Source organism: Carassius carassius, chromosome 15, assembly GCF_963082965.1.
Source record: "Carassius carassius chromosome 15, fCarCar2.1, whole genome shotgun sequence".
Taxonomy (NCBI): Eukaryota; Metazoa; Chordata; class Actinopteri; order Cypriniformes; family Cyprinidae; genus Carassius; species Carassius carassius.
The window spans coordinates 5,595,732-5,618,609 of record NC_081769.1 but is presented as its reverse complement, the minus strand read 5'-3'; the positions used below and the strand labels follow the sequence as shown (position 1 = coordinate 5,618,609).

At 35.7% G+C, this 22,878-nt stretch overlaps 1 protein-coding gene across 2 annotated transcripts in view; it reads left to right on the top strand.

Annotated features, from left to right (window-relative positions):
* The window catches only part of LOC132158038 (glutamate receptor ionotropic, kainate 2), a 193,312-nt gene that overhangs the window by 70,387 nt on the left and 100,047 nt on the right, over window positions 1-22,878 (top strand). For both annotated transcript variants that reach the window (XM_059567283.1, XM_059567284.1), the window contains 2 exons: window positions 4,345-4,398; window positions 4,966-5,139. In XM_059567283.1, coding sequence (XP_059423266.1) covers window positions 4,345-4,398; window positions 4,966-5,139 — 228 coding nt within the window. The remainder of the gene's footprint in view (window positions 1-4,344; window positions 4,399-4,965; window positions 5,140-22,878) is intronic.

Sequence of the window (22,878 nt, the reverse complement as noted above, 5' to 3'; positions counted from 1 at the left end):
TATTAGAATAATTTATTCTTATTCTTCCTCTTTTTTTAGTCATTTTTTTTCTTATATATATATATATATATATATATATATATGAAAAAAATGACTAAAAAAGAGGAAGAATAAGAATAAATTATTCTAATAAAATCATATATATATATATATATATATATATATATATATATATATATATATATATATATATATATATATATATATATACCACTGGCTCTGCACCCATTTACCTAAATTTGTTACTTCAGACTTATGTGCCCGCTAGAAACTTGCGTTCTTCAAATGAACGTTCCTTGATTGTGCCATCCCAAAGAAGCATAAAGTCACGTTTACGGACATTTAAATTAAATGTTCCCTTAAAAATATAAGTAAATACATAAATATATTTTTTTAATGATTTACTTTGCATGTAATGATTCTAGAGTATATCAAAGTTACAAAAATAATAAGTTACAAAAACTTTCCATATATATATATTGATGCACCTGTGTGTGTGTGTGTGTGTATATATATATATATATATATATATATATATATATATATATATATATATATATATCCACTTTGAATTCTATATAAATTTAATATTGGTAACCCTTTAGATTAGGGAACTAGAGAACACTATGACCTATTTACTAGATTCCTATTAGCGAGAACATTACCAGTGTTGCATACCTGGAAGCCACAAGATAAAAAAAAAATAAAAAAAACCTTTAGACGCAGTTTGAGCAGCAATATTGTGTTCAGTTTGAACCCTTTCTTTCATTTTGTATCTTTGTGTTAAGCATTAGAGACACTTCATATGGTACTTAAGGCCCCAATATAACAAACAAAGCCTTCAAACAAAGTTAGTTTTCGTTCTTCGTTTGTGGGCAAAAAGAAGTTCGAAAAGGCTGAGCGACAGTATACTGATTTTGAACATTCCAACTCCCCCGCGCTGCTGGAGGCAGGGTGTAGATTGATATAAATATGTTTCGCGACGCTCACGCGAACAGTATGCCCTAAACAAAACAACTAGGCAACAAAACAAGTCTAGGCAAGCTAGGTGTGAGACGTGAACCAATGCCTGAATATTATAGACACAAGATTCGCACCAGTTCAGAGTCAAGTATCATGTTTGCAGTACAAAAGAACCATTCAGTAATCAGTCTTTTACAGGAAGTGTGAATGTCTCTCATAGTCTGAAAACTTTAGCATGATGTGGAAAACAATATTGAAGTCGGTTTGTTACTTTACTGGTGTTCATTTGTCATGTTAAACTGGATAAATTGTTACACCTTTTTATATTTTATGTGGTGTCATGAATTACTTTTGATAAAAGCAAATATTTATTATTTTATGTTCGTTTGGCATTTCATTTTCATTTATTGTGTATCCTTAAAATTCACTTATTAAAAGAATGACAGCAGCAGCAGCAGCAGGTAGGTTTAACATTTATTTGAAACATTATTTGGTACTTGCTACCTTATATCTTTACTCTTTCCATTCATTTATATTTCATAGCTTTGAAATACTTGTCTAGAATGTTTGTCTGCATTGCATTTTGCATAACTCCAGGTCATCGACACAAAGCTTTGTTGAAATATCTTTCTAGGAATTTCTCTGAAACTCTAAAGTCTCTCAACAAGTGATCGTACAGTTGCGGATGTATTTGTGCAGCTCATCTATTCAACACTCCAGTGTATTCATGTTGTTAGTGACTAGGAGATGTTGTTCTCTTGCCTGACCTCTGTTGAATGAGAAACAAACCGGGGAAAGGTGGAGTTTCAACACACCCACTGATTGCGTAACCACAACAAACCAATGGAAGCTCAAAGGTGTTTAGGAGCCAAACAAACTCTTTGGTCACTTGCTTCAAACTGCCGAAACAAACTCAAAACGAACTTTGCTTTGGCCTGAGTTTTTTCGAAATGATGTCATATCAGTTAGTTCTTCGATTTTGTTTGAAGTATATTGGGGCCTTTAGTCTCTTTCTTTTTGAAGTGGCATTTAGATGCATTTACACAGTTTAATGTAGCTCAGGTGGGACATGGATGCATTTAATCTGCAGTTACTGATACACATATAATGCTTTGCTTTAAAAATTAAATGATGAAATCCAATATTTGAAATGATTTAAATCATGAAAAAAATAATAATAAATAAAAATTGTTGAAATGTACAATTAAAACTACCAAGTGGCAGCAAGTCACTGTTAACTAGTGAGTAATTGAGATTCAACTGATTCATTCAAATGGCTGATCCATGCAGGAACTAAGCAGTTGACTGTGTTAATGAGTGTCACTGAATCATTCATTCAACAGATTCATTCAAAAATGCAATACGCAAAACAGCACTGTGATCTTCATTTGGAACTATTTCTTTGGCAAAATTGAGCAAAAACAGGCAATACTATGTCTAAAATGTAAGTCACTTAATTCTAACTTTATTAAGCATGTATAAAATCAATATTACATTTGTTATCATGCTGATATCTGGAGAAAAAACGCACTCTTCGTCTGATATATGTAGATTAACTATATCAAATTATAGAAATATAAAAGAAATGTCGAGGCATTTCTACCACCTACAATTTAGAATGCCTTGAATTTTGATGATTCTTAATTCGTTTGAATAGACTGAATCACACCGTGTATGCTTGCACACTGTGTTTGTGTTTTTTTTTTTTTTACTCTATTATGTCAGATCGCACATTGGGAAAACAACACTTACCATATTATCACAGATGATACAGGCTACTGTATAGCACACCCTAGCCTTGACTTGAGAGGAAAATTAAATCATTTGCGTTCGTGTGAGCACTGTTTTGCAAATGAGCAAAGGTGTTTTGGGGAGTCTAACTTGGAAGCACCAAACCACTGATTATTAAACCTGCTTTCTTGCAGTATGTGTTCTTTATAATAAGTAACGAATATGCTTTGGGAAAATGTATCGGTGTAAACATGTACATTTTAATTAGAAAATGTAGTGGAGTAAAATTGAAAGTTAACAGAAATATAAAAGCTCACGTAAAGTACAGATTCTCCGAAAAAAAAAAAAAATAGTATGTTCTTTAACAAAGTATTGTTACGTCTTTATATTACACCACTGCATATTTCTAGTATATTAGCTGTTTATTAGTAGGATATTTATAAAGAACATATTAAAGCATGACCATATTTTAGATCACTCATCATCCCATACCTAAACATAAATAGCACAAAATCTTTCTTACTGTTAAATTAGGAGTTTATTGAGGAAAAACATTGTGATAATCATGAATATGTGTTTGCTAAATTTAAGTGTTACCAAAATGGTCTTACCATCTGAACTGAGATGTGTTTTTCAATGTTGAGTTATGCATCACCGATAGTACCAAGCAAGACATCCGGGGCCTGTACCATGAAGCTAGATTAGCTGGCTAGCCAGGTAAGTTTAAGGTTAGTTTCCACCAATCCTGGGTTTTAGGTACCACGTAAGTGGCTTGGCTTTTAGCAGAATTCATTGCTATATTAACTTACACTCCATGGCTAACCTGCTCCAGGGCAGGTTATGTTCTGGGTTAGAGATCTCAAAATGAATCAAGTCACTCCAGTTTATTTTGTGATTGGCTGTTAGCCAGTGATGTCACACATTCATGTGCACACCCTCCACAGTCTCAGGATCAAAGCCTGAGTTAACAAAGAAAATGGATGAACAGCATCATGGTACCAACAAAGCCAGATTGGAGAGTTTTGGTTTTGTTAACTCAAAACTAATCCTGTAACTCTGAATTTGTTCAGCTACCATCATGGTACAGGTCCCCATTGGGCAAAGATATCCAGCTGTACAGTATATAGGTGTACATAAATCCACATTAAAAGAACATGTTTTGTTAAACGGCCCCTAAATCTACCAGGCGGACAGTTCTCAATTAGACAATGGATTGATGTGGACTTTCTAAATAAAAATAAATAAAAGAAACAATATGTTGATATTGATTTGTGCAGTTCATTATAGCACAATAATATATAAAATAGATATACACTTTTTTTTTAAACACCAGAATGGTTTATTTAGAGGTAGAGTGCATACTTTGCATGGATGTCACTCTGTATTGTATTTATGGGCATTGAAGAGAGCTCATGGTGTTTCAGGGTTTAAGGGAAAGATAGACTGAAAGCTTCAAATGATTTCAGCTCTCAGTCCTTCAGCATATAAAATAATTACAAGCCACAGAACATCATATAAACAAGAAATGCCATTATTTTTGCCTGCCCATCCTTCGATTCAGTGATAAATTGCACATTTTCTGAGAATAGGGTTACTGCTCCCTTGTCTCAAAATGGTTTCGTTCATGGTTCTCAATATTTTTTTTTTCAGGCTCTTGCAATGGGAATGATGACGGAGTATTACCACTACATTTTTACTACCCTGGTAAGTTATGTATGAGACTATATTAAAAATCCCATTCAAAACCACAATGACATTAATTAAATCATTTGGATTTCAGGCTATTATATTCCCTAAGTAGGAACATAGAAGCTTTTTTTTTCAGTGCTCTTTCCTATTTCCACCACTGATGTGTTTTACTCTGAGTGATGCCAAGAAAACATTCTATTACTATTTATAAAATGACTTTTTTCCCCTATTTGCAGGCTTAAGTTATATACGTATATGTATAAAAATGTTTAGCAAGTTAATTGTGATGTATTTTTATTTAATTCAATACACACATCATTTATACAACTTAAATCTAATAAAAAATTGACTTTTTTATATTTTTGTGTCAATAGGAAAAACTGTCAAATAAAGGAAATAATACATATTGCATTTATTTGTTTCATGGCTGCTAAATTTATGACATCTTATGACATCAAGGTAGCTCACTAGATTTTAGACTTGCATATACTGTAACACACATTGCTTTTGCGGTTTTAGTTTTTACTTTATTTATTTTTTTATCACATTTCAGTAAATTTATAAACTTTGAACATATTTTAGGATCTCTTCGCGTTGGATGTGGAGCCCTATCGCTACAGCGGGGTCAACATGACAGGATTCCGGATCCTAAACACAGAGAATAGCCAGGTGTCCTCCATCATTGAAAAGTGGTCCATGGAGCGTCTGCAGGCTCCTCCTAAACCAGACTCTGGCCTGCTGGATGGTTTCATGACAGTAAGACACTTTTACAGTATGTTCTCTTTGAAAATATTTAGGCCAATTATTTTTCAGCTGGCTTTGGTTCAGGTCTCATCATGTGGCAACCATACAGTGTTTTAAAATGAATACTTTTTTTGACATTCTCCTAACTTTAAGTAACATTTCAACTACACTGCCAGTTTTTAGAGTATTAGTTGACTGTCCGCTTGATCTGTGCTTTTGATGGTCCCCAAACAGACATTCTATTTACTATAACTTTGCAACTTTGCAAGTACATGTCAACTTATTCTACTAACCCTATCCCTGGTACATTTATAACTAGCCATATACCTGACCTAACAGTCTACTAATGCTCTTAATTTACTTGATATGTATTTGCAAAGTTATTCATAGTAATATACAATATACTATTGAAAACACTGTTTTCAAGGATGAGGTCACACAGCCTGTCATCTGTTTAACTTGGCTTGACAATATGACAGATGAATTTTTGCCAAAATACAATTGAGTTTGACTGCTAACTATTCATGATGGCATGAGTGGTTTGAATTTAGTATTTAGTGCTCTCTTTTCAATGAATCTGAACAGAGCTCTCTTGAACAGAAGTCTCTTTCCTGTTATTTACAATAGTTAAGTCATCAGAAAAGCATGATATGAAAATACAGACAAGGTGATAACAGTAGAGTATGTTTTTAATTGATGCTGCGGGAAGTTGTTTGCTCTGTCTGTGTATAGCACTACTCCCCAGAGAACTTGAACCCACAACCTGCAGGGTACACTGCGATCTGAAGCGTGTGGGATGCTGTAGTGATCTAAAAACGGTCTGATATCAGCATACTGGCAGTATCCCAGTTCTTCATCAACAGTGGCTCTCCTCTCTGGGAAAAGGGCCAAAATATGAACTCACTATAGGCTGGGTGAGACGGAAACAGAGGAAAGATGAGAACTCACATGCCAAAAAGATCTAACCTGCCAAAATAACTCTCATGGGACACAACACAATGACACTTCATTGGACTCGTTCCTATACGTCCTTTTTAGAGAGAAATTTACCCAGCAATGATAAGTGAAGACTTTGGTCACGATTTACTCATGCTCAAGTCATTCCAAACCTGTCTGTCTTCTTTGGTCTGTAGAACACAATAGGAGATATTTAGCAGAATTTAGGGGGAGCGTGGGTGCTTAAATTCATGCCTTTTCATAAATTTAAGGTCATTAAAAGCTCTTAAATAATAATAACATCAGTTGAACTCATCATGGAGCTCATCACAAGTCTGCTGCTGGCTTGACTTCCTAGTTATCTGGTTGTTTGCAATATTGTGTCGATTGGTTCTGGTAACAAAAAGGAATGCTCTGTTATCACTTACTCATTCTCAACTCATTCCAAACTCATAAGACTTTGAAGACACAAATGAAGATATAGTATTGTTAATATTCTCTTGTCATTTTTTTTCTCCATCTATTAAATTTCAATGCGAACAAATGATCCAGGCATCAACAAGTACAGAAAGAAGTTGTAAAAGTAAGCCATACATGAAGAGTGGTTAATTCCAAGCTTTCTGAAGAGACTCTTTTGTTTTTCATGATGGATAGATTTAATTCATGTATAAACACTCATTGATGCATATATATATATATATATATATATATATATATATATATATATATATAAATAAATTTAAATATAAAAAAATATATATATATATATATAAAATTTATTTTTTTATTTATATTATTTTTTGGGTCTTGAAAGGGTCTCAAAAAGTCTCAATTTGCCCTTCTACAAATTAAGGCCTAAAAGGGTGTTAAATTAGAAAGTTATGAATTCTTGGCACTGAATGTTGCATGTACTGAAAAAAAAAAAAACTTTTTCCCTCAGTATTTTTATTATGTATTCTAATACAAATATCTGGACTTCCTTAAATCTATATTTATATTTATATTTTTTTTAAAAATGGGGGACAGTAGGGGAAGTCATGGCCTAGTGGTTAGATAGTCTGACTCTTAAACCCTAAGGTTGTGGGTTTGAGTCTCGGGCCGGCACTACCACGACTGAGGTGCCCTTGGAGCAAGGCACTGAACCCCCAAGTGCTCCCCAGGCGCCGCAGCATAAATGGCTGCCCACTGCTCCGGGTGTGTGTTCATGGTGTGTGTGTTCACTATGGATGGTTTAAATGCAGAGCACATATTCTGAGTACGGGTCACCATACTTGGCTGTATTTCATGTCACTTTCACTTTCAGATATTTGCCATTGGTTTAATAAAAAAATAACTTAATTATTATTGATTTCTCAGAAAGATTTTTTTTTAACTTATAACATTTATTTAGCATTTTTGGAGCTTAACAGCTTGAATTTTCTAAAACATCTCTGTTCAAAACATCTCGTGGCAGAACTAAAATCATACAGCTTTGGAACAGCATGAGGGTGAGCAATCCTTGATTAATTTAAAGAAAGAATCCAGTAGAGAGTGAACTATATCCACACACTCATGCAGTGGATATAGACAGCTATAAGCAAGGCCAGCTGGAAGGTAAATTTCCCCTTTCTAACCCAGTCAATTAAAAGACTCAAAGCCTTTAATTAGCTGACTCAGCCTGTCTTACAGTAAAGCTCCAACAGTAACTCATCAGTCTTTCTCCACTCATCGGCTCAGAAAAAAGACAAACTCTCGCTATTCAAGACTGTCTATCCACATGTCAATCCTTTTCAGCTGTAACATTGACAGCCATGATTATTTAGAAACCATAATAGTTCAGGTTTTCCTGAGAGCTGCATTTGAAGGCAGGCGTTAATTAATCAGCCAAATGGCAATCAGTCAGAGGCTAATGCATATTGACACTGTGAAAAGTTTCCGTAAATGTTTCATTAGCAGTTTCACTGGTTCGCTATATTTATGGTTCTGTTAAAGCTTTATATTATACCACTGTAACATATTGAGATAAGATTGTAACAAATACTTGGTGAGAAATACAGAGGTGTGGCCATTATAATTGGTTATTTTTACATTGTCAGTATTTATTTATTTATTCATTTATTTATTTATTTATTTATTAGCATTTGTTCTAAGCAAAATTCTAGGTTTAGCAAATTCTAAAATATTTTAGCTTTAGAATGCATGAACAAATCCACAGTCAGTGCACTGACTATTGCATACTGATGGAGACTATAGCATACAATACTGGCATGCACATGAAAAAATTGCAAGCTCCACTGCAACACAACTTCCAACACTCAAAATATCAGATTAATATTAGGAGTGCCTGTGATAAAGAAAGTGAGAAAGATTTAGAATTTTCCAAATTTAGACAGATTAATCCAATTGATTTATTAATAAATTATATAAAGAAAAAAATAAGAAAATTTATATTTTTTGAATGGAAACACTGTTGTATTATTGTATTCTGATAGGGCTGGTGTTTGTGAAATTTGTTCATGGTTAGTAGGATATCAAATTCCACATATTTTCTCTTTGGACAATAATTAATCTTCATACGGTGAAAGGATGCCCTAAGTCACAGTTTAACATGGATAATGAAAATGACCTAACAAGGTCCTCAGACTTATTAGCATAATTTCCTTCAGTGCTAATTGCTTTAGCTTCTGTCTGATTTACTTGGAAAGAGCTCATCTACAGGACAACTCATCACTGAGCAGAAAAACTCCCATTCATGGCTGCAGTGGCAATGTTCTTGTGGGTTTATCTAAGGAGACAAAGAAAAAAAAGAAATGAAAGAGTACTGTTTTACTATTGCAACTGTCTTAAAATGAGAAATCATAGTGATGTTTCCATGCAATTACATTATTTATTTATTTATTTATTTATTATTTTTAGCAATTATTTGGCAATTGTATTGATAGTTTTTACCTAAGACCAGAGTGCGAGCATGATGTGATCGTTACTTAAGTTCCTCTTGCAAGATCAGACATGAAATGCTCTGAAACCTTGTAGAACTTTTTGGAAAAAGTTACCCACAATATAACAAATCATTTTTCAGAGAAAGTGCCAAATGGAAATGAGTAGTGTCTTCAAAAGTGCCAGCTCAGAGTACTGACTCTATTTTGGTGTTTGCACATTGGCATCAAAGCATCACACGTTTCAACTTAGGATATGTTTTACTGGTATTGATACCGACTACTGTTCACTAAATTTTGGTGTCTTAGATCCCTATAATTGTGAGAAATCAAGTCAAAATTTTAAATATTCTTAATGGAGCAAGAATTTTCTTGTCCTGTCAGCCAATATATGGTGCTCGTAGAGCATATTCTTCAATTGCACACACAAATATGGTGGTGTGCACTGTAGCCTGTATCATTTCATATTAAAGCACAAATGGAACTATGAACATGCGTTTCAGATCTGCGTCAAGTTCAGCAGTGGCAGCTCTTAAAGTAACAGCAGTCAAACAACCTAATAACCCAGCTGCTGTGATGTCTGTTAATCAAAGAAACAAAAGAAAAAAGAGGAAATCAATAACTTTTGTAGCTTTTATGATTTATCACCATTTAACTTAGAATTTGGTATTTAATAACTTTATTAAATTTATGTATACTTCCTACTTGCTGAAGGGCACAGGTAATTTGACATTTATTAAATTGGGTTTATGTGAGGATTGGTTAACACTTTATTTTAAAGGGGTCATCGGATGCAAAATTCACTTAACATGTTGTTTGAACATTTTTCAATCCCTATTTTAAAATCCCCTTTCTCAAAAGGCTGTTCTGAGATTCCTGACAGAATGATGTAAAAACCAGATTCCAAAAAAGTTGGGGCACAACAAATTGTGAGTAAATAAGGAATGGAATAATTTACAAATCTCATAAACTTATATTTTATTTAAAATAGAATATAGATAACATATCAAATGTTGAAAGTGAGACATTCTGAAATGTCATGCCAAATATTGGCTCTTTTTGGATTTCATGATTTCAGAGCTTCACATTCCAAACAAGTTGGGACAGGTAGCAATAAGAGGCCAGAAAAGTTATATGTACATGTAAGGAACAGCTGGAGGACCAATTTGCAACTTATTAGGTTATTTGGCAACATGATTGGGTATAAAAAGAGCCTCTTAGAGTGGCAGTGTCTCTCAGAAGTCAAGATGGGCAGAGGATCACCAATTCCCCCAATGCTGCGGCAATGGAATACAGGAATGCTACTGTAATGGAAATCACAACATTGGCTCAGGAATACTTCCAGAAAACATTGTCGGTGAACACAATCCACCATGTCATTCGCCGTTGCCGGCTAAATCTCTATAGGTCAAAAAAGAAGCCATATATAAATATGATCCAGAAGTGCAGGTGTTTTATCTGGGCCAAGGCTCATTTAAAATGGACTGTGTCGCTAAGTGGAAAACTGTTTTTTGGTCAGAAAATGCAAAATTTGAAAAAAAAGTTCTTTTTGGAAAACTGGGACGCCATGTTATCCAAACTAAAGAGAACAAGGACAACCCAACTTGTTATCAGTGCTCAGTTCAGAAGCCTGCATCTCTGATGGTATTGGGGTTGCATAAGTGCATGTGGCATGGGCAGCTTATACATCTGTAAAGGCACCATCTATGCTGAAAGTCATATCCAAGTTCTAGAACAACATATGCTCCCATCCAGATGTCGTCTCTTTCAGGGAAGACCTTGCATTTTCCAACAAGACAATGCCAGACCACATACTGCATCAATTACAACATCATGGCTGCGTAGAAGAAAGATCCGGGTATTGAAATGGCCAGCCTGCTGTCCAGATCTTTCACCCATAGAAAACATTTGGCACAGCATAAAGAGGAAAATACGACAAAGAAGACCTAAGACAGTTGATTAACTAGAAACCTGTATTATACAAGAATGGGACAACATTCCTATTCTTAAACTTGAGCAACTTGCAAAAGAAGAGGGGATGCCACACATTGGTAAACATGGCCTTGTCCCAACTTTTTTGAGATGTGTTGATGCCATGAAATTTAAAATCAACTTATTTTCCCCTTAAAATGATACATTTTCTCAGTTTGAACATTTGATATGTCATCTATGTTGTATTGTGAATAAAATATTGAAATTTAAAACTTCCACATCATTGCATTCTGTTTTTATTCACAATCTGTACAGTGTCCCAACTTTTTTGGAATCAGGTTTGTAGTTCTGCACAGGCCCCTCCCACGATAGTTGATTGAAAGGTCTGTCTTACCTTAGACCCACCCTGAGTGAGCTGTCCGCCATTGTGTCGACTCGGGTGCAGAGAAAGACTAATGTCTCTGATTATGTGATTGAGGTGTTTTGTTGTTGGATGTAATAATGAACATATAAGTCATCATTTACTCCTGATATCTGAGCCGCTGAAGATGCAGGTGATTAATGTTACTTTCATTTTTGAAGGAAATGCACTGATCCCAGATCTGCCTAAATGCGTCTATGTTCGCGCAAATCACTAGTTATCCAGCTTAATCTAAGTACAGAAGAAGTGAGTATAAGGGTTTTTAATGAATCTTTGCAAATCGCCTTTTACAGTCTCCTCGTCACCAATCGGAAGAGAGGGGTGGGGTGAGCAGAGCTCTTAAGCATTAAAAGGAACATGCAAGGAAATGGCATGACATGGTAAATGACATGGTAAAAAGGGTGTTGTTTTACACTACCATTGATAAATTTTAACAAAAGTATGTTATAGAATTTTCATTAGACCCTAAAGAATCATATCAATATGTGGAAAATGGGCATCCGATGACCCCGCTAAGGTGTCCTTATTACAGATATTACATGTACTTACGAACATAACAATAAAATATGCATAATTACATGCAAGTAACCCTTAGACCAACCCTATCCCTGTCCCTAACCATATAGTTATTACGTGCATGCAGTTAATTAATATTACTCAGTAATTATATATATACATTATTATTACACTGTAACAAGGACACCTTAAAATAAAGTGTAACTGAAAATTGTTTTAAGTTCACTTAGTAGTAAAAGTTATTTTTTGTGTAATAAGTGTAATAAATGTTCAAATTGATAGCTTCCAATTATACTGTAATGTTAAATGGTTTTAGTCAATGATTAAATACTGAAAAAAAGACATCAATAGTATTGTTATCAGTGATCCTCACCTTCTCTTCATAAAAATATGCCATGGAACAAATATTAAAAATACTATGTCTTTATGTTGTTTCTACATTAATTTGAAAATTGAATGTGAAATTGTTGAAATATAAAAGTATATTTAAAAACTTGGTCCCACTTTGTGTCCCTAATTCATGTGTACTGACATAGTAACTAAATGTGTACGTAGTGTGTAAGTACACACAGTGTAAGTACACATTGGTACATACTGTAGTATCCACAGATAACTACAAACATGTAACAACCCTCAGGATGGATGTGTAACTCAAAATGTGTAACAGGACACTGGTAACAACACTTTTTTTCACTTCACTGAGTACTTGTGTAACCAGAATCACATAACTACATTTTGTAACAACAATATGTGTAAGATTAATTGGAACCATTTGATCCAGGGGTGGAAATGGGTAGGTTTAGGGGTGGAAATGGGATCCAGGGGGTGGAGATGTGTACTTTTAGGGATATGTAAAGTGGGAGGAGTTGGATCTCGAATTGGAGTTGGTGCACCACTGTAATACTAGTGTACTTACATCATAACTCCTCAGGAGCTGTCCACTTAATATAAAGTGTAACATTCTGGACACCAACCACAATTTATATGTAAAGCCTAACTTACTGTCCACTGCTGTGTCACATCAGAGTAATTGCATGATAAATGTAACACTTTCTTTACCAAAAAGTCCTTTTAGTCCTTGGTTATTTTCATTACCAAAAAGTGTATGTCCTGTTACACATTTGTACGTACACATACAATTTAGTGGGTTTTTACATATGTGTAGTTACACAAACATTAGAGCTGAAGATACTGATTACCAATGTGTACTTACACATATGGGAAGTTGTGGTTATGGGAAGTCGTGGCCTAATGGTTAGAGAGTCGGACTCCCAATCGAAAGGTTGTGAGTTCGAGTCCCGGGCCGGCAGGAATTGTGGGTGGGGGGAGTGCATGTACAGTTCTCTCTCCACCTTCTGTACCACGACTTAGGTGCCCTTGAGCAAGGCATCGAACCCCCAACTGCTCCCCGGGCGCCGCAGCATAAATGGCTGCCCACTGCTCCGGGTGTTTGCTCACAGTGTGTGTGTGTGTGTGTTCACTGCTCTGTGTGTGTGCATTTCGGATGGGTTAAATGCAGAGCACAAAGTCTGAGTATGGATCACCATACTTGGCTGAATGTCATGAATGTCACGTCACACTGTGATTACATACTACTTACACATCCAGTTACACAGGTACACAGGTATTACTGACAATATAAAGTGGGACCAAAAACTTTATTGTTAGCTGGGATTATTTGTGATTAATTTAATAAAAATATGGACAATTAATTAGTTATATTTTCTTATCAATTAAGAGCATTAAAATAAATTGATAGGTTGATAGATAGATAGTATAGTGGGGCATTTGTTTTTATGTGTGCAGTGGCACAAAATATAAATATGTATTCATTTAAGTAGATTCTTGGGCATGGGTAAATTCTGTCTCTGTATCTGATGGATCTGTTGGTATTGTCTTGTGAGAGATCTTCGTGATGGGCAGCTCTCAGCAGGGAGTAAACTTTTCTCGAAGGGGACAGGTGATACTGATAGCCCCACCAGCGCATCTCTATTCAAAACCTACCATTCCACAAATAGCCCATAAAGCATGAATATCAACCTCTGTATCTTTCATTACACCCATTAAACTTTTCTCAAGTCCTTTTTGCTTAACAAATGGGCTCCTTGAGGAGCTGCCAGCTTTCTCTGATCCCATTAGCCCCTCCATTCCAAGGTCATCACAGTATTGCCTAGAAAGAATCCCTGTTTAATGGCAATCCCTATACCCACAGGGCTTCAACACATTTAGGTTTTCTAGAATAATCCAAGAGCCCCAGAGAGAAACGACTGAGCTCACTAGCCAGAAATGATTGAAATGACTCCATAATGTGTGGGTGCATGTGACGAGCATGTGATGTTGCATTTGGCTGGGAAATTTCTTCACTGCGCCTTGGACACGCCTTCATTGCTGCAAGATGAAAACGTCTCTCTAAAGCTCTGGTATTTGAGAAAAACCCCACCCTAGCTGCCTCCTCCTCCAAATGAAGCCCCTTTAAGCCATGGCCGACTGCCTCCTCCACGGATAAGTGTGGTTGGTTTGTTTTTGGTTTGGATTGAGGCGCTGAGATTTGGCTCAGACCTGGACCACATGCTGTTGGAGGTATTTGCACTGCAGTTAGGTTGACATGAGGAGGATCTGACATGAGCATTTCAGCTCAGCCCGAAATACTGAGCCAGCTTTTGTGCACCTGAACCATGCAGGACTCTCCAATCTGTCTGTCTGTGAAGGTTTTCCATAAAGCAAGTGGCTTTTGTTCCCCCAAGACATTTTTCCCAGTCTTGCAAATGGATGTATTCTAAAATGGCAGCAGTCTATTGCTAAGTTTCAAATCACTGAGCTGCCTTGCCTTCTACTGTTTACACAGGAAGCCGTCTAATCAAAATGGAACCTCATACGTGATTGATTTAAATTGGACAGCAAAGAAGGCTTGACTTAAAATGTATTCCCATTGAGACTGATGTTATAATGTTGCTAAGCTAATACCATGGTACTCCAATAAGCATAAAACAAACTTACATTAATACATCTATGTACATTTAGGTACATTAGAATGTTGGGTGAAATAATCAGTTAATCATCAGTTATCAGTAACCAGTTTTTAATTTCTTTAAAATGTTTATTTTTATTTATTTATTTTTTTTGTGTGTGAATTTTAATTTCCGAAGTATAGTAAAGAATAATTGATGATGGGTCATTGAAATATTGGTTCATGCCTGATGTTTTAATGCACCTCATTTGTGCATTATTTTTCAATAATATAAATGACCTGAGTGGATTATTCTAATTATACAACAGTTACAACCCTTTAAGACATAGTTGAGTATTTTATTTCAAGACATTTGTCAGGTGTTTGTCCTTAAAATGCTCATTTGTGTCAGACTCATTTCTTACACATCTCATTCTAAGCCTTCGCTACTAATTCCAAAACACCATTTTAGAGCTAGTAATGGAGGCTTGAGCCATTGATATGAGGCAATGTCATTTAGCTTTTAAGCTGTGAACTGTTACTGAAAAAGTCAATCACTGACGGGACTAACAAAAAGATTCTGAGTACAGTGCATGTGTGTCTGTATTTGTGTGAGTGCGGAGAGAGAGAGAGAGAGAGAGAGAGAGAGAGCAGGATAAAAAAGCACACTTTGCATAGACAATAAAAGATAATTTAGTTGGGAAAACATGGAAATTGTCTTTTTTTATCTTATTGATGGCCATATTTGTTTGCTTGCTTTGTTGGTTTTGGTTCTTTTGCTGCTGTAGGCTTTAATGACCTTTAAAACAACTGAAATAATTTGGCGTAGTTATTCGGAACAGTAAAGCAGATGTCAGGCCTGGAATTACTTCATATATGTGAGTTTCCTGGAAAATAATTGCACATCTTAGAATGTTCATCAACCAATCAGAATCAAGCATTCAACAGCCCCTTAGTACAATTTCTTGATTAAGCTTTTGATACATTATGTGCATTTAATTAACTTGAAATATATGTAGATAGCGGTTGACCCAAACATTGCAATCATTTCAAATTTACTATGATGCAATCACAATCATCTGGTTTCCCCGCTCGTTTTGCCTCTTCCTTTTGTGCAGATTTAATTTTTTTATCTTTTTTGTCTGGGTGTGACAGCAGAAGTGCACAGCTTTGAGGGAATAGTGCCCACCAATTTATGAAATGTATACAGAAGGGATGCATCTAATAAAGACGAAGCATCTCCAGTCGGATAAGAGTTTGCATTTAGTTTGTGTGTGCACTATTGTGAGCACCAATCTGCTGCTGCTGTGTCACCTGTAATTTTTTTGGCAAGCAGTTGTTGCTGAGATTATCAGTGTCTGTCCACACACAGCTCACATGCTCCACTTTTGCTTAGTATAGCTATTTTCAATTGCCTGTGATGTCTTAACGTGCTGTCTAGGTAGGCAGCTCCCTTGTTTTTGAACAGGGCTTATGTTTTGCTGGCGGTTTTACATTTAACCCACTCACAACTGCATCTAAAATGCTCATTTTTGAATTGCAGAACAGCGAGAACAACAAAAAATGACATGAAAAATGTGTCTCGGTTTGGTTCCGCCAGATTGCAATTATGTTTTTTTTTTTGATTGGGGTGTTGTGCTGTGGAGTAGAAAAGTGCTGTCACGTGGAGGCTGATCCGACACACGAGGCTAGATTAATGACTCCGGGCCCTGCAGTGTAACCATCAGGTATCCAGTAAGACAAGTGTCTCTGGAGGCAGGTAACACCACAGACAGGAGCCATCATGTTGATTTTGGGAAGCTGAAGCAGTGCCATTCCGATCCTCCCCTCTATACTCTCTTTTTTCCCTGAGGAATTCTTGCGGTTGCATCCTCTTTCTCCTGGGAGACACAGTGTGTTGCTTTTCATTTCTCCAAATCATATCTCCTCTCTAAGCACCACAACAACAAAAAATCCCTTTGTCCTTCCCTGAAGTGGAGAGCATTGGGTCTGTTTCTTTCTTTTCTGTTAGGATGATTTCCATTCAAAATAATACAATAGCACTGTCCATTCGAATGCTTCTAGGAGTTTGAGAATATCAGAGCATTACAAGTAGAGTGACAAAGCTTCCCAGTAACTGAGAGAAGGGTTGTGCTGTCAATAGTGCACTGGTTTGGGCTTTGCCTCAGTCAGTACCTAAAGCAATCATTAGATCTCTGGCTTTGACTGCTGGTCGACTCACTCCACTCGTTCTCTGCATGTTTAACTGCCATTGTCATGAGCTGTGCCAGCTCAGCAGCTGACGCTACAGGCTACCTCTGGGTCTGAGTTCATGAACAGACCAGCAGAGAGGAACGCAGTATTAGCACTGATCTAGAACCTCCCTCTGGGACTGACATCTATATAGACAGATACTAAAACAGAACCCTTTGAGTAGAACTCTTGAAACAGTTTTGTTTTGCCATCTGGCAATTTGAAAGAGCATTTGAATTTGAAAAACACATTTGCATTTCAAATATGGCAAGCATCACTAATAAAAATGAACCCAGGCTCACTGGAAAAATGTGCCTGTGGCGACATTTCTGCAAAATGATATTACTGTACATTGCTTCTTGCACATTTTGCGACATATTCTAAATGAAATGTCCAGTGAGTGATGCTAAAAGCATATTCAGTTTTATCTGAACAGATCATGTGGAAGGGGCTATGTTTTATTAAATTGTTTTTTTTTTCACATTTTATGGCTTTTCAGAAATGAAACATCTATTGAGTGGTGATAAACGGTTAAAGTTTGATCGCATTTTGAAAATAATGAACCCTAAACTAAACCTAACTGATAGTGTTAACAAAATAAAATGTGAGACAAAAATGCATTTGCTGAAGGAACCATGTCACTTGTACTTGTTTCTACAAGTTTTGAGCTGTTTTCTTTTTGCAAAAAAAGTATACTGTTAAGTTTATTTTATTACCGTATTTTTGGACTATTAAGTCGCACCTGAGTATAAGTCGCACCAGTCCAAAAATACGCCATGATGAGGAAAAAAATATATATTAGTCGCAATGGACTATAAGTCGCATTTATTTAGAACCAAGAACCAAGAGAAAATATTTTCGTCTACAGCTGCGAGAGGGCGCTCTATGCTGCTCAGTGTACAGTAGTACGGTAATGTTTTCTCTTGGTTCATGTCTCTCGGTTCATGTCAAATTAATTTTGATAAATAAGTCGCACCTGACTATAAGTCGCAGGACCAGCCAAACTATGAAAATAAAGTGCGACTTATAGTCTGGAGAATACGGTAAATATACTTAAGTAAAGTTCATATGTATTTTTTTGTATACTTTATGTAGCAATAATACAAATATTAGTGTACAAATATAAGTATACTATTTCAGTACTCCTTGGGACTTATAGTAATTGGTCCATATTCTAGTATACAAAGGTTTACTTTTAAGTATACATTAAGTATTACAGTAGTAAAATTTGAGTACACAACTACATCTATGTTTTTAGTTTGTACTGCAACTATACTAAAACTATACTTATAAGTACACCAATAGTACTAATTAATTGCATTTTTAGTACAGTTTGAAGTATAGTCTCAGTAAACCGCTAGTTTAGTAGTTTTATACTGCAAGCACTGTATATTCGCAATTTTTCTTTAAGTGCACTTAACACCATAGTTTAATTATATTACTATGTCCCTATTTAGGTATTAATTTGTATGTATTTTGTTATATGAATATCTGAACATACAAAACATCAAAAAGAAAGAACAGGGTATCTGCTTGTAAACAAAACCATTTTATTCTAGCTTCATGCATTCTTTTTTATAAATGCTTGAATGTGGGTTAGTTTAATAAATAATAATAATAATAAATAAAAAATAAACAACATTTTGAACAAAAAGGTGAAATAAAAGGATATGAATTGGATTCAGATTGATAATCAAAATGTAGATGGATTCGATCATTATCATTATTATGGAGTCAAATCATTATCACCTCTTCATGGATCAAATTTTTTTTTCCATAACGTAACGCAGTTTTGATGGTATTTTATGTCTGATGATCATGTTAGATTACATGTGGAAGTATCTGTTGTTTCGGTTTTTTCTTCGCTTGTATTTTGAAAATGATATAGTGTACAAGTGCTATAACAAGTCTCAGTTAGCTTAACGCAGTACACATAGCAAGGGCGTTTTAAATAATATAATAAATAAAAAGAAAACTGATAGAATAGAAAAAGAATAGAGCAAGCTAGTGTTAAAGGTCTTTTTTGCTTTTGTTAATTGTATAATAAATGAAAAGAAAATCGATAGAATACAAAAATATTACAAACCTAGTTATTTTTTTTTATGAAAACAAGCAACAAATGAATAGAGTGCAAGTCTAAAAGGGACAAGTGTATTTTTTTTTGTAAGAGTAGAATTAGAATAGAGAGTTCTAGAGTTAAAATGTCAAATAAAGATGGAACAGATGTGTATTTAGTCGATTCTTGAATATGGACTCAGCTGCTCGGATTGAGTTGGGCAGGTCATTCCACCAGAAAGGAACATATAATTTAAAAGTCAGAGCAAGTCTGTTAGAAAAGTTGAGATGCAAGCAGCTATCGTCGGATAATCAGGATGTGAGCAAGAACTGAGCCCTGAGGCACCCCAGTAGTTAGATGTTGCAGCTTGTACACCTCACGTTTCCAAGATATTTTGAAGGACCTATCTGATCTGTAAGACTCAAACCAGTGGAAAGCAGTTCCTGAGATGCCCTTTGTCAATAGGGTTGACAGGAGGATCTGGTGGTTAATTGTGTCAAAAGCAGCGGACAGATCAAGCAATATAAGTATTGAAGATTTGGATTCCGCTCTTGCAAGTCTTACAGCTTCAACAACTGAGAGCAAGGCTGTCTTGGTTTAATGTCCACTTCTGAAGCTAGATTGGTTGCTGTCAAGGAGGTTGTTCTGTGTGAGAAAGACAGAGACTTGGTTGGACACAGCTCATTCAAGTGTTTTTTGCAATGAAATAAAAGAAGGAAAACTGGTCTGTAGTTCCCTAAAAGAGATGGATTGAGGGTGGGTTTCTTAAGTAGTGGGGTTATACAGCCTGTCTAAATGTTGAGGGAAAAACACCAATGTGGAGGGATGTGTTAATGATGTTAATGAATACAACTGCAGGAGAAATGACTTGAAGGAGATGAGATGGAATAGGATCAAGCAGACAAGTAGTAGGATGGAGGTTTGGATACTTCTTCCTTATAGAGTGAAGAGAAGGATGTGAATGAGTGTATGTTTGCTGGTAAGATGTGCTTCACAGATTGTGGTGTGCAAAGCTGTGCACTGATGTTTTTAATTTCATTAATGAAAATGTGGCAAAGTCGTCAGCTATTCGATTTGATGCAAGATGGGGAGGAGGAAAACAAAGGAGGAAGGAAAATGTTTTAGAGAGCATGCAAGAGTTAGAATAATTTTAGAGACTTAAAGAAGGAAGAGAGGAGTGAATGATACACATTAAGGTCAGTAGTATTTTTGGATTTGCGCCACACCCTTTCAGCAGCTCTAAGCTTAGAACAATGTTCATTAGATAATTAAGGGGCAGAAGGGGTTGTACAGGCTGGAAGTCTGCAGATAGATGCTTATCTAGGTGGATGTTGAAATCTCCAAGCATAACTAGGGGAGTATCATCCTCAGGAAAGGTTGAGAGCAGCACATCTAATTCATCCAAAAAGTTACCTAGTGGTCCTGTGGGTCGATAGGCAACTACAAAATGGATTTTAAGAGGATAGGTTATAGTAAATGAATGAGATTCAAAGGAGCTGTTGATACCCAAAAATGGTAAAGGATTACATTTCCAATCATTAGAGATGAGCAGACCAGTACCTCCACCTCTTCCAGTCAAACGGGGGGAGTGGGAAAATGAGAAATTATTGGAGAGTACAGCAGGTGTAGCAGTGTCCTCTGGTTTGATACAGGTCTCTGTCAGAGCCAAGAGATTTAACTTTGAATGACTAATAATATAAGTAATAGATTCAGCTACGGTTATCATGTCTTGTGGTTTAACAGAACTTGTACCCATGCACTCCACATTGGAAGTTTAATGCTCTGCATTTAGTTTAATGCCAAGTGAGATAACGATAAATTTGTAGCCGGTTATGTGAAATATTGTTACTGACAGCTCACACTGTAAAAAGTAAAACATTGCTGTTTTTCGTTTGATATTTTTTCATTCCAATAGCTTAAAATTATTAGATTGCTAATTAAAACTACATTTTGTAATTTGTATGTGTCTTTCAAGCTATTTTCTTAGATTGAAACAATATAAAATTATAACATAACAATGAAATAAAAATTTTACATTCGATCAAACGATTTTTATTAGATTAAGCATGGTTTGCGCATGCGCACACATGAAAATGCGAGAGAAAGTTCTGGAAGAGATCGAACAGCAGCTGAAGTCGGAGGATGCTGGCGGTTATCTGCTGAACAGCGCGAGGCGAGGACACAATTATCAGGTAAGCGAGGAATTAACCAAAATTGCACGTCTGCATTATCCTTGCCTTTTATTTCAGCACTCACGCTATAATTTTTTATAAGGTGACTTCCTTGGTACAGTTTAACTTTTACTGATAGCCAGGTTAGCGTTAGCTAATGGCAGTGACCGTTAACATAAGCGTTTACAGGCTAGCGCGACCTAACGTTATCTAGCGTAACGTTAATTTAAAAGGGGAAACTCATTCAGCATTTAAATACTTGAATAACATACGTAATATAATTTTAATCAACAGACACGCAGATTAGCAGTTATTATAACTTTAATCATGAATGTTGTAAAAAAAAAAAAATTGTATTCATGACTAAGGCTTGAGTATATTGCATTTCTTTGCCGACAATTAACATTAAATAAATTACCTCAATATGCCAGTGACGTGTAACGTTTCCCGCTCAGAGTTTAGGCTAACAGTCTCTGCTCCGGGATTTTACGTTATATGCTTTATGTTTTAAATTTGCGAAGACGGAAATGAATGTGAGGAACATAAATTAACACTTTGAAACTGTAAAACTAAAACGGATTAATGTTTGATTTGACTACGCCCTAAAAGTATGTACTCTTTTTTTTTGTGGAGAAAAAGTATATACTTTTGAGTGTGTATCAAAAGAGTATGCAAGCTTTGGAACATACTACTTTGTCATCTTTAACAGACGGATCTGTCGCGTGCATCCTGTCACAGTAAACTGGCCTGTCAAACATCTTATCACCGTTAAAATCCTATGTTCAATCTATTTTAATTTCCAACCTTTTTGAGAGAAATCTCTCAATAATTCTAATTTTAATGAATGCATTTTGTTCAGGTCATGGACATCAACACAAGGAGGGAATCCGTTCTTAAATGTTTTATCATCTACTTTGGTGAATGTGTTCACCATTTCATCATGGAAATTCAGGTACGTACATTGCTCAGCCATCCACGCACATACTTACTGGTAGGACAAAAAAATTTGAATGTCGTCTAAGTTACAAAAAAGTGTAACTAGTAAATTATATATATTCATTACACAAAGTGAAATATTTCAAGCAATTATTTGTGCTAGGGCTGCTCCGATCACGATCGGCCGATCGTTAATGCGCATCTCGTCAGTAAAGCCGGTTTTCTAATCAGCGGTAAATTCCATCAGGTGCGTGATTTCACATAGAGCAGCTGTTACTACACAGAGCCGTTATTAACTGAGAAGATGCGCAAATCCACTTCATTTTCAGCATTTATTTGCGCATCTTCTCAGTTAACAACGGCTCTGTGTAGGAACAGCTGCTCTGTGAAATCAGCACCTGAGGGAATTTACCGCTGATTAGAGACATTTTACACAAAAACAATCGACCACAACAGTGCTACCAACCACTCAAAACAGACAAACATTTTTCCTTTACTGTCGAACATTAAATTTGACAGTAAGCTTTTCCTGTTTTAGCTCAGGCTATCCTTAAATATACTCACTATCCTTTGCTGCAATTTAATTCAAAGTTTTGCCTCTACTGTTTTGACTAACTTTCTTTCCATCGTCTAGTCTGTGAAATTATAGCTGGCTAGCAATGGAACTTGTTGAATTTGCTTTTCAACTG